The sequence below is a fragment of the Cricetulus griseus genome, assembly GCF_003668045.3.
Source record: "Cricetulus griseus strain 17A/GY chromosome 1 unlocalized genomic scaffold, alternate assembly CriGri-PICRH-1.0 chr1_1, whole genome shotgun sequence".
NCBI classification, from domain to species: Eukaryota; Metazoa; Chordata; class Mammalia; order Rodentia; family Cricetidae; genus Cricetulus; species Cricetulus griseus.
The window spans coordinates 248403383-248418621 of NW_023276807.1; the positions used below are offsets into that span (position 1 = coordinate 248403383).

Genomic DNA, 15239 nt, shown 5'->3' on the forward strand with positions numbered 1-15239 from the left:
ATGTTGTTAATAGACACACACAAAAGATAACAAAACAAGAACACAAAGCATACCAGCGACAGATTTGTGGACAAAACAAATATTCTTTGGGGAACAGTGTGTTTTTAAAGAATTCATTATTTATGATGTCATATTTTCAGGTCAAAAAACTTCAAGAGAGCACAAGCAGAAAAATTCTAACAGTAAACCTCCTATTATTGTTAGATCAAAATGATATAATTCTATTCCTGAATATTTGAACAGTTGTATACTCAATCCAAATAGGGAATCTAGCACAGCCTAGAGGATACCACACAAATCAAACGAGTTTTATTGCTGTCACTTACTAGAATAGCTGTGGGGTTATTTACAGTAGCAGAAAGTTGACTCAAAGTCAACTTCATCAGCAAAGACCATGTCAGTATAAGGCATGAAACAGAAAATATGTAATCTGAAGCACACTGCTAATATCACAGGCAGCTCTGTGGGTTGAAGAGTGTCTTTCACACGTAGCTATTGATCTCAATTTCTTCTAGGCAGCTCAGATGTTTTTGTTTTTTTGTTTTTTTTTTTTCAGGCAGGTCTACTGGTCTTTGCTTCTTCCAGCTATCTCAGATTGTCTGAAAGTGTCTTACAGCATTCCTTAGTACATATCCAGGCTTGGAATGATTGGACCTGTTGGATCTACTCAGTTTCCAGAATTTACTGACGTTTAATTATCTGTTTCCTGAGAATTAAGATGCTTCCCTTCAAGTGAAATTTTCTCCTCTGCGTAAAACAAACTGAGGCTCAATGAGCATCCACCCAAGTTGGAATGTTTTTTTTTTTATGTAATTGTCAAAATCCCCTCAGAATTTTTATCCAAATTCCCATAGTTTGAGGAGCTCACAGATATCATCAGAGAATTATCTTCGTGCAGTGAGCAATAAGTAACACAGAAACTCACACTAGATCTGGGTGAAGAGAAGTATTACTGAATCCTAAGCCAAAAATGGTTCACCTATATCACCTCTATAATATGTGTAATATTGCCAATGAAATTTTGTATTACAGAATGAAGTACACATCAAATGTATTAGATAAAAGAAATGGATACTGGGATCTTACGGATCACTTTATATATTGAGAAATATAAATGAGAAGTCAGATAGAGCAAATAGCAAGTCTTAGTAAACTATGGTTTTGCGAAATTCAAGGTCAAATGAGATCTCCAATAAAAAATCCATTCATGCTAATGATATAGAATATTGGGAAAGTACCATTAGATTCTTAATATATGCATTCATTGGTAAATTTTCCATTGACTTTTTGTTGCTAGGCAGATGCCAATTCCACCAGTTAATTGTTGCATAAGAATACCTACCTTAGAATTGTCTAGAAGTAATATCTGCTTTGAAGTGTACCATCCCAGATGTTTCATTGTAGGGGAAGTGCATTGTTTAAAAGTATCTTTTAAGATTTATAAGATAATTATGAATTCAAAATGAATTTATTTTATTTAATATTTATTATTTATACTGCATATGTAGAATGCACATGTAATCAGAAAAGTCTGGGAGAATTTGTTTAGTGGCAAGCATATGGGTTTTTATTTTCCACAGGAAGACAGATTGGATATTAACTGTCTCTTTACCCTTACTGTTGTATGCTGTACACTAAGTTTCTAAAAGACTTCTTCAAAAAGCAGAGGTGGTATTTTAATCCTGCCCTCTGCTTAAGCAGCAGAATGGTTTCCCCTTAGGCAAAAATTGATTTCCACTGTTTCTTTTGAACTATAATCAATCCTGCTACTTCTCTTCAATTTAAAACTACTGTTAAAGATATTTAGAACAAGTAGGTTCCTTAACAGAGAAACTGAATTTACTTTATTTTACTTTAAAAACTACTTCTTAAATGCCCAACTTATCAGAAAACCAAATAATTCCTAAATAGCACTTTATAAAATAAAATTTTACAAAAATGAGGTATTTTTTATTGAATGAATAAAATTGGATTGCTTTTCTCATTCATAAAGAAAAACAAATTATTGTTCCAAGTTTCTCCAAATACCCTGATGTAATCAAAGGGGCCTGAAGGCGAAAGATGTTTGCCTTTCTTCCTTCTAACATCTGAAAATGATCCTTTCAAAGTGCCCTGAAATTAAAAGAATATTACTTAGTATAGATGTAAATTCTCCCAATGAAATGATTTTCTATCATAGAGAAGCTACTATCAGTTTTATAAACTGAATTTTAATATGTCTGTAGGATATTTTGATAGTGTTCTTGAAATTCTATTGAATCTCTTCCCGAACACCAATCTGAGGAATATAACATTTCTATAAAAATTTAATCTTTAGACAATAAAGGAAATAAATATTTAATATTTAGCTGTATGTATGTTGAATGATGTGCTATTACGTAGAGGGCCAACTGATGCTAGGGAAAGGTAGAGCATCATGTTCCTTCTCTATACTACTTCATATTTCTATGGGTGAAGGTATCTTTAGGGGTTCTGAGATAATGGCCAAATTCTGAAAAGACCACTTGTTAACCTTTCTTTATTGAGATCACCTGTCATGATTCAGGAGGTTTCCCTGATTAAACTTATCCATATTAATCCCAAAAGAATCCACAGCCTCTCATTTCCTGTGGAAACAAAAGCAAAACCTCTCCCCCATGTGACATATTTTTGACGACTTCTATAAAGTTAAGTAAGATAGCCGTAAGATAACCATAAATTAGCTAAGTTGGTTCAATTTAACAGTCCTGTTCAAAATTCCATGTGTGTCAGAGCTATTGTTTGCTTATCAGCATTTGAAATTGTCAAAATCAACACAATACTATATAGAATCCAGAATCCTTGTGTATTTTCCATTGTTACAGGGATTTTGTTTCTTTTATATTATTTTTATTCTCTCTTTAAAGACTTTATAATGTTTAAACTATTTCTTTCTTTCTATGACTGTCTATACTTATTTTTTCTTAAACTTTCAGATATTGTTAAACACATATAATTTGTTTAGATTTTTCCATCTGGATCACTTTTACTGGGTTTCTTTTAGCCTTTCTTGCCATGTGAGCAAACTCTGAAGTAACTGTTAAACTAAAGCTGGTTTCTGCCATGTGGCTTTGGCAGCTGGTTCCACCACAACCTTACCATCCCTCTGAGCTCATCATTAAGACTACAGAGCCCAGTTAGAAGTCTGTGACCAGGTACTGCATTCAAAACAACTCTGGAATAGAGGTGATTTGTATGGTTATCAGCTTTTTTCTTCTGTTTCTAATTAGAATGAAAAAGGCTGTTTAAGTGCTCCGTTGTACAACAGAACGTTTTAAAGGAGCTGTGTCTTTATTTTTCCTTTTTTTCTTTTTTTCAGTTTTCCCAGACCCCATTTAGAAATTTGGGCCCTGTGTTGATTTGCCAAAATGTAATAGTTGGGTTTGTTTGTTTGTTTGTTTGCTTGTTTGTTTCCTCTTTGGGGGCCCTCCACCCACTCCCAAATAAATGAAGATTTATTCTTTTGAATACCTGCCCATAGCTTGGCTTATTTATAGACAGCTTTTCCAACTTAAATTATACTGTTTCTCTTTAACTAAGATTTGCCTCTGATTTTTTTTAACTTCTCTTTATTCTATACATCTATTTTTTCCTCTTTAGTCCATGGCTGTCTATGTGGCTGTATGGCTGTCCTTCTCTCCCTCTCTTTCCATGCTCTTTTTTTAGAATTCTCCTCCTATATATTCTTTCTGCATGCCAGACCTGCCTATTCTTTCTGTTGCATAGCACTGGCCATTAAAACTTTTGTTAAACCAATTAGGAGTTTTAGGCAGAAAAAGTAAGACAGCTTTACAACATGAACAAATGTAACACATGCTAAACATATTCTACAACAGGAGATTATGTGATGTAATACTCATGTATATAATTCTCAATAAAATGTAAATGTATGTATGATATTTTAAAAAATGAATAAAATTCAAAATTAAAAAAGGTAAATAAAAGAAACCAAATTTCAAAACATGAATGGAAAATGTACATATAATAAATTTTAATGAAATTAATTACTATAATCTCCATAATTATTATTAGCTACAAAAACATCCCAGGATATTATCATCATTATTCCTATGCTGATCAACTCCAGGACCTTGTACTAAACTATCACTCTAACTCTGAGCTGTATCTCTAGCCCTGCTTTTTCAGCTCTGTTCTTCCCACATTTCTAAGGCTTGTACTTAATTCACCATATAGCTTAGCCAGAGATTATACACATAAACCACCTGCCTCACCCTCCTTATAGTTGGGATTGTAGCCTTGTTTAAGAATGATAAACAGAGATACTTCTTTTAATGGACTTCTCTTCACCATGAGAAAAAAATAAAGATAAGAAGGCTGTTGTGGAATATTATTTTAACTAGACAAAGATGTATTAAATTTGCTTAGGGTACAGAATATTAGTGTGATGGTGGAAATGTGTATTTACAAACATTAATTTTGCTTATGCAGCATTTGTTTAGCCATGTGGCCATACAGCACAACGAGTGTCCTTATTAGACATCGGTAGCAGGAATGCTCTGAGATGTGCGTTCAGTTATGTAAAGATGTGTTGCTTCTGTTTCACCTTGACCACTCAAGGTATGTGAATGGTCTAATAAAATGATGAATGTCCAATAGCAAGGCAGGAGAAAGGACAGAAGGAGCTTAAAGGCGGAGAGAATTAATAGGAGGAGAAATCTAGCCTGGAGAAAAGAAAAGAATGAGAGAAGAAGGAGAGAATGTACAACGAGGGGCAAGAATCTAGGCTAGCCAGACAGAGAGAAGCAGTGAAAGTAAGATAATCAGAAGTAAGAAAGGTAAAAAGACAAACGCAAAAGGTAGAAAAAAGAAAGAGGTAATTTAAGTGAAAAGAGCTACCTAGAAATGTGCCTAAGCTAAGCTGAGCATTGAAAACTAAGAATATGTCTCTGTCGTGATTTGGGTGGTGGTAGGTAGCCTAAAAGAAAAAGCCTGGTACATGAGGCAGATTTGAATAAAACATGGATAAAGGGAATGGACAATGCCTTTAGAAACTTTGGGAGTAATTGATTATTTAACCTTTGCTAATAAATAATAACTAGGACTGTTTTATAGAATTTTAACAACTTCAGTGAACCAGACAATCTATTTATGATTATATTAATGAATATTTATTGGTAATATTATTTGAATCATCACAGTAAATAGTGAATAATAAAAGACATTTTAAAACATCAGTGAAGTATAATTATACCTTTTGAAAATAAATCAAGGGTTGTGGTTTGACTTTGAGGGATACCCTATGGGATCTGGTTCTGAATATCTGTTCTCTGAACTGAGTCCCTTGTTCTGGAGGTGGAGTTTGGTTTCCACAAGTGTGTCACTGAGAATGGGTCTTTGACAGTCATACCTGGTCTTGCCCCAAGCGCTGCTCACACTCTTTTTCTGTGTTTTGGGATTCTGAAAAGTTGAGACGCCTACACCAAAGCACCCACTCGACCACTCTACCTAGTTTTTCTCAGCCATTTGAAGTCAGGAGCTACACCAAAGCTTTTCTCAGTAACAGAAAAGTGACTACTCTACTTGTGGTCACAAGGATGCCACAAGCTCTAGGGATCTGGTACATATTGTGATTGTTAATGAGAAAGTCATTAATTTCACTTTGGCAATGCTTTTTTTTTCAGTTTGCCATTCTAATTTAAGGATGGAACAATCTATGAATATCACAAAGGGAAATCACAGGAGAAAAAGGAAGGTCCTTTCTGCCCAGGCTGCCCCTACCGCACAATGTGTGTCCTTATTAGACACCAGTAGCAGGAATGCTCTGAAGTACTCACTGCAATGGTCTTGACACACTGACTGCTAATAAAGGAGAGAAAACGATACTCTGCTCGTTTTTGGTTTTTTATTTTAATTCTTCTTTAAACTTGTACATATATGCATGTAAAGTAGTAAAATTTAATAACATTGAATAATGAATACTGGGAAGAATTCTAAATGACTCCGTACTAACACTGTATATAATCCTAGGAAAAACACGAGTAAGACAATTTTACTTTCATGTTTGGAAAAGGTCTGAATTTAAAGACAGACTTCATTTATTCCTCCAAAATAAACCCTGATTTATCAGAGTTATGGGTAAAGGTAAAAGTGTGCTTTTAAGCCAGTAACTGTGAGAAGTGGCCGGTATTTGGAAACCAAGAGCGGAAAGCACATTAATAAATTTGGTTCTCTGCCCAGACACTCCTCTAATGGCTGTTAGAGGCAAGTGAGCAATGAAAAATGTCCTTAATGCTCTCAGACTGAAGAGCAGAAACTTTTACACTGATTCAGACACCTTCATGCTCCAGTTATTACCCTTCTGCCTTTCAAAGCCACTGATGAACAAAGTAGCCCAGAACTAGGCACATTTCCACTATCTCTGCACCCATCACAAATAAATCTAGTGAAGTTTTGAAGGTCCGGCTAGTCACAATGAGTGGAAAGTGAGTTTGGAATAAACAGAGAAATAACAACCAGCAGTTTAAAAGAAAACAGAACAAATACAACCTAGGGACAAACCTTCCTTCACCTATTTAGTTGCATCTATGTTGAAGGTTTTAATACTGATTTGTCTGAAGCAGTCATGCTTGCTTCTTGACTATCAGAAATGGAACAACCACCAGACAAGAATTAACACACAGCGTAAAACAGGAAATTTATATAAAACATTGTGCATTATATTGAATACACCATTCTGTTGAAATCCAACCATTGATTTTGAGTAAACTATTTAATAACTTAAGCCATCATTCATCACTCACAGAATTGTCATAAAACATGCCTTACATGAATGTTAAAGTAAGAAATATATAGTTACTTTTAAAACAGTTCTTAGTGGGAATAGGGTATGGTACAGTCTCTCTCTAGGTAGTACAAGGCCTTGGTTGCAATCTCCACCAATGAAAATGTCAATACCTAATACATGCTATAATATACATATGTATATGCATATATTTTTAAAATATATATACAAGTTATATATATATATATGTAGATGTATATAATTTGTGGTATACAAATGATAATATGCTGAATAATACTTACAAAACCAATATTCATTGTTCAGTATAGAGGCATATGTTAGCCCTTTTCTCTGTTTTATTCCCACTATTTCAAAATGTGTGTTGCCAATACTCACTTCTTTTCTAGAAAGGTCTTTTTTCTTTTAAAAGTCAGATAATTGCTTTATCATTAAGCCAGCCCAATACCACACATCTCAGAATTAGTGTTGGATCTGTTTATTACTCAAAATTTTTCAGTGGCTTGACACATTACTCAACATAGCACTTCAAACCCCTAACAGAAACTTCCATAAATGTGTAGATGGGGACTTGTCTGAGCCTACTTTTGTATTAATCATGTTTCTGCTCCTTCACCCTACAATCTGAACACATTTGAATATGCTTAAACAGAAAAGCAATGGCAGTCTCAGGTGACTGGCAAATCTATTTCCCCCATAATCCCATACAAATAAGAATAAGCATCTTCAATTTAAGAGAACATTTCATGTATAATTTGTACATAGCATCTGTCATTTATGCATGTACATGCACTTGTATCTGACCAAATAATCAGCATTAATGGTGATAATTTACTTTCGTTCAACAAATGAAGCCTGAGTCTACAGGCAATATTTTGTCTGTTAAATTCATTCCTATATTCACATTGCCACTGAACCGGAGCATTGTAATGAAGTAATTAGCATAGTATTGCAGCCATTAACTTTTATTCAATAATGATTATAATAAATAGATAGTTATTAAACATGTATAAACATAAAAATACTGCTAAAGTACCTATTATATAAATATGGGAGTAGAGAACTCCAACAAAAATAAGACCACAGAGTAAATCCAGTAAGCTATAAGTCCTATATGGAGTATAGGGAAACATCACTTTATGTGAGAACAGAGATATCTGTGAGAAAAAATATTCAAGAAATGATCTTAATGACTCGGAAGAAAAAGTAATGTTAATACATGGTAGGGGATTTTTCTGGAGAAAGAAAGCAACAAATCCCCACTAATATCCTGCTGTAATATTATGTGTATTAAGAAAGATGTCCTGATAAAATTGAGAGCATGGAGGTGGGGAGGAAATTGGGGAGGGAAGGAGGAGAAAAAGGAAGAAAAAAGGGGTGAGAATATGAGGGATCAGATTGGGATGGGGAAAATAGAGGAGAGCAGGAAAAGAGATAACTTAATAGAGGGAGCCATTGTAGGTTTAAAGAGAAACCTGGAACTAGGGAAATGTCCAGGGATGCACAAGGATGACCCCAACTAAGAAGCTAAACAATAGTGGACAGGCTACCTTAAATGCCCTTCTCCTATGAGATTGATGACTACCTTACATGTCATCCTAGAGCCTGCGTCCAGTAGCAGATGGCAGCAGCTTCCAACTACCTGTATTGCATAATGGCATTTGTTCTTTTCTTTCACAAATGAGTTTTACTGATAAAAGATACTGTGAATCATTTGGAGAAAGGAATCTGATATTGGGATATTCTTAACATCTTCAAAAGTCAGAACTAACCTGGAAGCCAAGTAGGACTATGAGTGTAGGAAGATATTCCATCAGTGAAAGACTAAAACATTGAATATATTTTGAAAATACCACTCAACTTTAGCCACAAAAGCTCAAATCTAAATTTATGCGTACGTGTATATTTAATGATCTCTTTCGTTTTTTGTAGGTGTGAATGTCTGTGTGAATGTGCATTTGTGTACAGGAGACCACAGAGGACAGAAAGGGCATACAATTCTCTACAATGAAGTAATAAGCAGGTATGAACCATCATATGTGGGAGCTGCGTACCAAACTGTGATTGATAACTAGAGTGGTAAGTGCTATTATCTGCTGAGCTGTCACTCTAGTACCTAAACTGTAATTCACATATCATTTACTGTGAAAGATTACCTTACTACTTAAATTAAAATGAAGAATGAGAAACACAAATCCAATTGCTTCTGATACAAGTCCTTTCCATCACCATGGCTTATATTTACTCAACAAAGAGAAATCACAATCTTGATATTATATTTTAGGTTTCCATGCATATTCAGATTGCATGAAAACAGTTCCATTCCTGTGATCCAAATGACTTTGTCACATTTCACTTTATGAAATTTAAAATATGGCATTCATCATTACCTAATGCTTAATTATGAAACCAAACAGTGTTGTCAGTGAGACTTCTCTTCAATAATTTTGTTGGGGTCTCTACATTGATAGGTCAAAGTTTAGATTAACACTGGAGAATCTGTTTCACACTGATACCTAATATTGGAATTAAAATCAAAATTTTCTACTGCTTTACACATGAATCACACATTAATGTGGGTCACTTTCCATAGAAAATTTTAACAGAATTTATAAATGATTAATGACTGTCTCAAAATAAATGAGTGATATTTTTAAGGAAAAGGATGACAGCAATTAGATTGAAAAATAATAAAAGTGTAATGTTAAGGTTTGGATTGCAAGCTTTACCTCTACAAAATTTTAAGAGATAAACAAACATTAGACTATATAGTTGTTAATAGATTCAATACAAATTTTGAGAGAGTGTACATTAATTCCATTATAGATAGAGAACATGAAAACTGGCAGTATGTGACTGAAATATGTTCATAAAAAATAAAAGTGCAAATATAAATAGATCCTGTTTAGGCATGGATAAGGGGCAAATTTTTATGAGATATTATAACATCCCATACAAACAACTATTTTTCAATTATTGGATCCAAAGGGAAACAAAAGATTACAAAAACCAATTGGATAGTAACTTTTCTTTTATGAACAATTGGGGAATACTTTACTTTCACATTTCTAAATTTTTGGAAATTAAATTTAAATAGATGTGGCACAACACATAATCTATTCACAATCTAAAAGATAAATTTGCCCAGAAGCATCAGAACATATAGTAACATCATACCTAGAAACCTTTGTTTTACAAATTTTTCATGAGCAATACAGATTTAAAGTCTATGAAAATATTGTTACTTTATCAAATAAACTAGTGACATCCCAGGCAGCTGCAAGGGAAACAAGTTTTATTACTGAATTAATAACTTCAAACCAGACCAGAAGGGACCATTATCCCTCCTGATATGGAAGCATATTGTTCTTGCTGAAGCTAAGCCAGGGGCTCTAAATTGTAATGAAATGTGCCCAATTAAATGACAGCAGTTGGACTTTGATATTTTGGTTGATAAAGTACTTGTTTACACTGATTTTATACGGTCATATCATTTCAAATATAGTGTTGTGCCCTATCATGGAATATTTCCAAAGAACTCAAAAACAGAATAGCATATCAGGCTTCTCCTGTCATCTCTCAGTTTTTATCTAGCTTACAATTTGCTTAAAATTTTATATTATAAATGTTAGACAATACTGACCCTCTAAAATTAACAACTATAATATCTTTAAGTGTTGATTTTTATTAGTGACTTAAAAATTATTTACTTTCTGTTTTAGCTTTGTAATAAGTATCAAGAAATCTTATTTTGCTTACTATAACTAATTTCCTTCTGAGTTGCAATAATCTATAACATTTTATTTGCTTGTGCAAAAATATTAAAACTTACTAAAAAACATATCACTAAGTAATATCATACAGAGATTTTTCTTCATGGTTTGTGTAACATAACAATTATATCTAGGAAATGAACTACAATATGTGTTGAGTTTTGTAAGAGCTTATACTGTCTGAATTGGAAGTAATATGCAAAAAAATCATCAAGGTAAAAGTGTCACATTTAAAGTAGACAACTCATGGATGTAAAGGTGGCTCGGTGGTTAGGAGAATTTCCACTCTTGATGATGACCCAGGCTTAGTTTCCAGACACACTATAGAAGCTCACAATCATCTGTAGTTATCATTCATCGCTATCTAATGGCATTTGACCTCTGTCAACACTAGGTAAGTAACTAGTGCACACAAACACATGCAGACCAGACAGCCATATACACAAAATTAATAAATATTTTAAAAAAGACAGGATAAAAGTAAGATACACAATATAAAGGACTTATAGAATGCCTATAACTCAGATAAAAGGATCTTTATATTGTGAGAATTGTGACAAGCAAACATAATACAAGTGAATGATTTCAAGAACATGTGTTGATTGTTATTATGCATGCTACTTAAAATTTATGAAGTACATACTAAATTATGTATTTTGTCTTGACACAAATATTATCAGTGAAATAATATTCATGACACAAATAAACATTATACAATGCCAATTATATCTGGAAGAATATAATCCACAAATAACACAGAGTATCCATATACATAATATTTTATTATAGACTTATTAAAAGAAAAAATGTAGAAAAAAATCATAAAAGTGGCAGTTGTAGAAATGAATAGAATAAGATTGAGTAAATAGGAATATGTTTTTTAAAATTTTTTAAATTAATTAAAAATATCTTTTCCAACATTTAATATCCCCAAAAGTCAACACCCATATTAATATTGTCTACAAAATATAATACTGTCATACAATTAAAGTAAGGACAATATCATTATACCTTGAGATTATAAAATATTATATGTCATAATACTCAATGATGAAAATGTACAAATCTTATAAAATACCTTAATCTTTAAATAAGTGTTAAAGGTCATCATAATTTTATAATTTGATATTATTGTATAATAGTCCACCATTTAAATATTAAATGTCCTTACCATGGTGTAGCTGTGGGCCACTTTCATTAATTCAATGCATCCTTGAGCATCTGCAAATGCTCGGATTCCTAAACAGTTTGATGGATGCAGAAGTTTCATGAGGAAGTGACAACATACTTCTACTACTTGAGGAAGCTGAAGAAGGCAGGCAGCTGCAAGAAGGTTTTCAATAGTATCTTCTTTCAATTCCAAGCAACCTAAAGTACAAATGAAGAAAACAATGAAACTCTGTTTTTTGCATTCTTCACATATTTAATGTAGTATTTAACCTGAGCCTTTCCCTCATTTATGTTGGCATTTTTAACTGTCCAGGTTATATATAGATCTTACGCAGATAACACAATTACTGGGAGTTGATATGTACAACTGTACATAAGCAACTCACATTTATAAGAGGTATTTGTATTCATGTGTTTCAGGACAGACTACCTTTCACATAATATATGGAACCATTTGAAGTTCTTATTGTTGGATCATCAGCTGAAGGGAAAATTTAACTCATTTAGTCTGGTGTTTATCCGTCCTAGATCTCTTCTCACAGCTGTCACAAGTAACACATAAATGCAGGTAACTGCGAAGTGTAAAATATATGACAAACCTGAAATCTCTAGCTTAACAGATGTTATTAAAAAGCAGTAAATAAAATGAAGTATTTGAGATTGCATATATGATAATTCATAAACTATATACCTGTATTAACAAAATAAGTTTAAAATTCAGAAAACAGTATGGACATCTTGAAATCTAGAATTATTACTAGTAATTGAGTATAAGTCAAAATTTTTAGATCTATACAGCTTTTAAAAATTCTGTCATTGTGTAATATTTTCCTAAAGTATTTAATAAAGTCAGCAAGAAATATGGCAACATTTTCTAAAGAAATATGTAGAACTCAGATGAATGTTGATGGTATATATTTTATAATATAACTCAGATTCTCTGATTTGAAACAGCAGAGAGATAAATACCTTCAATTTTGCATTCTGTCAGTAGAATTTGCACACAAACTATTAGTACAGTAGGCTTGGACCTCTTTCTTTGAGAACTACTTTCCAGGATTAATCTTGGCTGCAGTCTAAGAACTTTGAGTCAGGAGGATTTTTGCCATTCACTGATAAGAACTGCTGAACTTTTCACACTTAGTCTGAATACCCATTTCCTTCTTAGTGACTGGAACACTCCTATGTTCTCATTAGAGGTTGCCTAGGCAACCAGCCTTCAGTATAAACTTCTAGTTACTGAATCGGTAATGAGCCTCCCTACCTAGCAAGAGTTTACACTTTTCATCACAAATAATTGCAGTTAGTCTCGTGGGCTTGCACAAGACGAGGGCCTAAGGGAGCATGTATCTCATTTTCTCTGAATTCAACTGATGGGTTTTCATCTCTTCCTCAGTGTGTTTTGTATTATTTTGTAATAATAAATTATGTGCGTTGGTACAACCATAAGTAATGTCTGGTGTGTTATCTCATAAGCCATTGTGCTGAGTGATAAGCTTTGGGAATTTCCACTTGTTAACCACAAGAGTTGGAATTTTGAGCTTAAAAGATGAATGCCTTAATGTTTCATTGACCCCAAATTTATATCAGCATCCTTTTTAATTATATTCAACAGTCCAGAAACATTTTAATGGAAGTGTAAAAAGTGAATCTATTATTATTATGAAGATTCAATGAACCTAGGCATTCCAAAAAATTAAAAGAAAAACATTTTAGATTCAGTAAAAAGCTGAGGCCATTAAACTTGAATAAGATTGTTCCTAATAAACTAAACACAGAAACATCAATGGAACTGGACAAAATGTCTGCAAATCAGATATATATAGATATAGATATATAGATATATACAAATTCATATATATGGAAAAGAAAAAAAGTAAAGTAAGCTGAAAAGAAGATAATCACTGAAGAAGTCAAATATCAGTGAGCAAACCATGTAATGAAATGTATAAACCTTATAATAAGTAAAATTTGCTCAAGAAGGATTATACACATAAAAGTTAATCCCTTATTATAATTTTTCTATAAAAATAAGAGAAAAATCCTTGTATCCTTGAGTCAATGAAATAGTTCAAATAAATAACAAGAGTAATCCTACAAGAACAGAAGAAACTGGACAACCAAACATTCACTTCAATAGACACTATCTGAGGAACCAATAGTTGAGCCTTAAATTGGAAAGGTACATACAAATCATATATCTGAAAGATGATCATCAAGCTGGACGAAGAAGTTGAAAATCCAATAATCAGATTATAAAAAACGTGGGAAAAATTTAAGCAGAAAGTTTTGTTACTTTTTTATCCAGGAGAGGTGCATGAGTGAAAAGTGATGGTGATCATCTATGTTTCCAGAAATACTCAACAATAATACAGGAGAGGAGAGGGGAGGAAAACAAGAGGGCTGAGACAGGGGAGGAATAGAGGAGGGCAAGAAAGGACATGCCTTGATAGAAGGAGACATTACTGGTTTGGAGAGAGGTCTGGCACAGAGGAAATGTTAGGGGATCCACAGAGATGACCCCAACTAAGAATCCAAGCAGTGGTGGAGAAAATGCCATTGATACCCTTCCCCTATAATGCGACTGGTGTCTACCTTGGTTACCATTCCTAGAGCCTTCATCCAGTAGTTGTTTGAAGCAGAAACAGGCACCCACAGCTAAGCACTGAACCATACTCCTGGAATCCAATTGTGGAGAGGGAGGTGGGATGAGCAAAAGAGCCAAGACCAGTGCTACACAAACAGTTGACCTGACCTAGTGAGAGCATGGAGAGCCTGATCATATAGCTGGGGAAACAGCATTGAACCAAACCAAGCCCTCTGAATGTGGGTGCCAGCTAAGAGGCCAAGACAGTCTATTAGACCTCTAACATTGGAGCCAGTCCCTAGAGCACAAATGGACTTTGGGAGCCCATTCCCTATGGAGGGATACTACTGTAGGCCAGATATAGTAAGGAGGGCCCAGGCCCTCCCCCAAATGATGTGACAGACTTTGAAAGCCCCTGGTGGAGGACTTCACTATTCCTGGGGAGGAGTTGGGGTATGGGTTTGGGCGAGGTTGTTGGGGAACATGAGAGGAAGGGAGGGCATGGGAACAGGGGGGGTGGATATGTAAATATGAGTACTAATTAAAGAATTTAAATAAAATCACATCACAGTAATAAGGAGGAAGTCATTGAAATCTGTAGGAACAGGAATATACAAAATGAGAAATGATGAATGCAAATAATTTTTCTTGAAAACTGGTACAAATTTTCCAATTCACCAAAACTCTAAAAATCCTGAAAACATGTACTTGTAATCACATTATAGGGAGTAAAGAAAATTGTATTTATGCATTCAGAAATATATATGATATTCATGTATTTATTTAGAAATATGTATTCAGTTCATTCAATTTTTATTAAAATATTTAAAGATAATACTACAATATAAATGATTGTACAGTCTATGTGGTTACTAGTAATATTATACACATTAACACATTGCATGTTATTGAGAATTGGTTAAAATATCTA

At 33.6% G+C, this 15239-nt stretch overlaps 1 protein-coding gene across 2 annotated transcripts in view; it reads right to left on the reverse strand.

The window, feature by feature from the left end:
* Window positions 1-15239, reverse strand: part of Klhl1 (kelch like family member 1) — a 299721-nt gene that overhangs the window by 174446 nt on the left and 110036 nt on the right. For both annotated transcript variants that reach the window (XM_027394016.2, XM_027394015.2), the window contains one exon: window positions 11723-11919. In XM_027394016.2, the coding sequence (XP_027249817.1) occupies window positions 11723-11919 (197 nt within the window). The remainder of the gene's footprint in view (window positions 1-11722; window positions 11920-15239) is intronic.